The sequence below is a fragment of the Penaeus monodon genome, chromosome 23, assembly GCF_015228065.2.
Source record: "Penaeus monodon isolate SGIC_2016 chromosome 23, NSTDA_Pmon_1, whole genome shotgun sequence".
NCBI classification, from domain to species: domain Eukaryota; kingdom Metazoa; phylum Arthropoda; class Malacostraca; order Decapoda; family Penaeidae; genus Penaeus; species Penaeus monodon.
Genome location: NC_051408.1, coordinates 7915007 through 7915363, shown reverse-complemented (window position 1 = coordinate 7915363; position 357 = coordinate 7915007). Strand labels below are relative to the sequence as shown.

At 66.4% G+C, this 357-nt stretch overlaps 1 protein-coding gene across 1 annotated transcript in view; it reads right to left on the bottom strand.

The window, feature by feature from the left end:
* The window catches only part of LOC119588118, a gene marked incomplete in the record, with an annotated part of 60132 nt that overhangs the window by 20457 nt on the left and 39318 nt on the right, over window positions 1-357 (bottom strand). The window contains 1 exon segment of the mRNA XM_037936826.1: window positions 2-244. Coding sequence (XP_037792754.1) covers window positions 2-244 — 243 coding nt within the window.

Here is a 357-nt window from a genome sequence, read left to right as displayed (position 1 = left end):
GCGACTGAAAGACTTCCTGCTCGGCGTACACCCTCTGGATCTGCTCGTCCCACGCCTGGTCGAACACGCCCCTCAGCTCCTCCATCTCGTCGCCGTACGCCCTGAACTCCTCCTCGAGGCCGGCGCACTCCCTCACGATCTCCTCGACGCGGCCCCTCCGAGTCAGGCACCTTCTGAGCGTCACGTCGCGGTGGAGTTCCTGCGCCTCCTCTTTTAATCGCGTGAACTTGCTGGACAGTTCCTGCTGGAGGGGGAGACGGAGGGCGTTGTGAGGGGGGTTGGCTGTGGGGGGGGGGGAGGGGGTGGGGGGGTGGGGGAGTATTGAGGGATTGGGGGGAGGCGAGTGGAGGGTTGGGG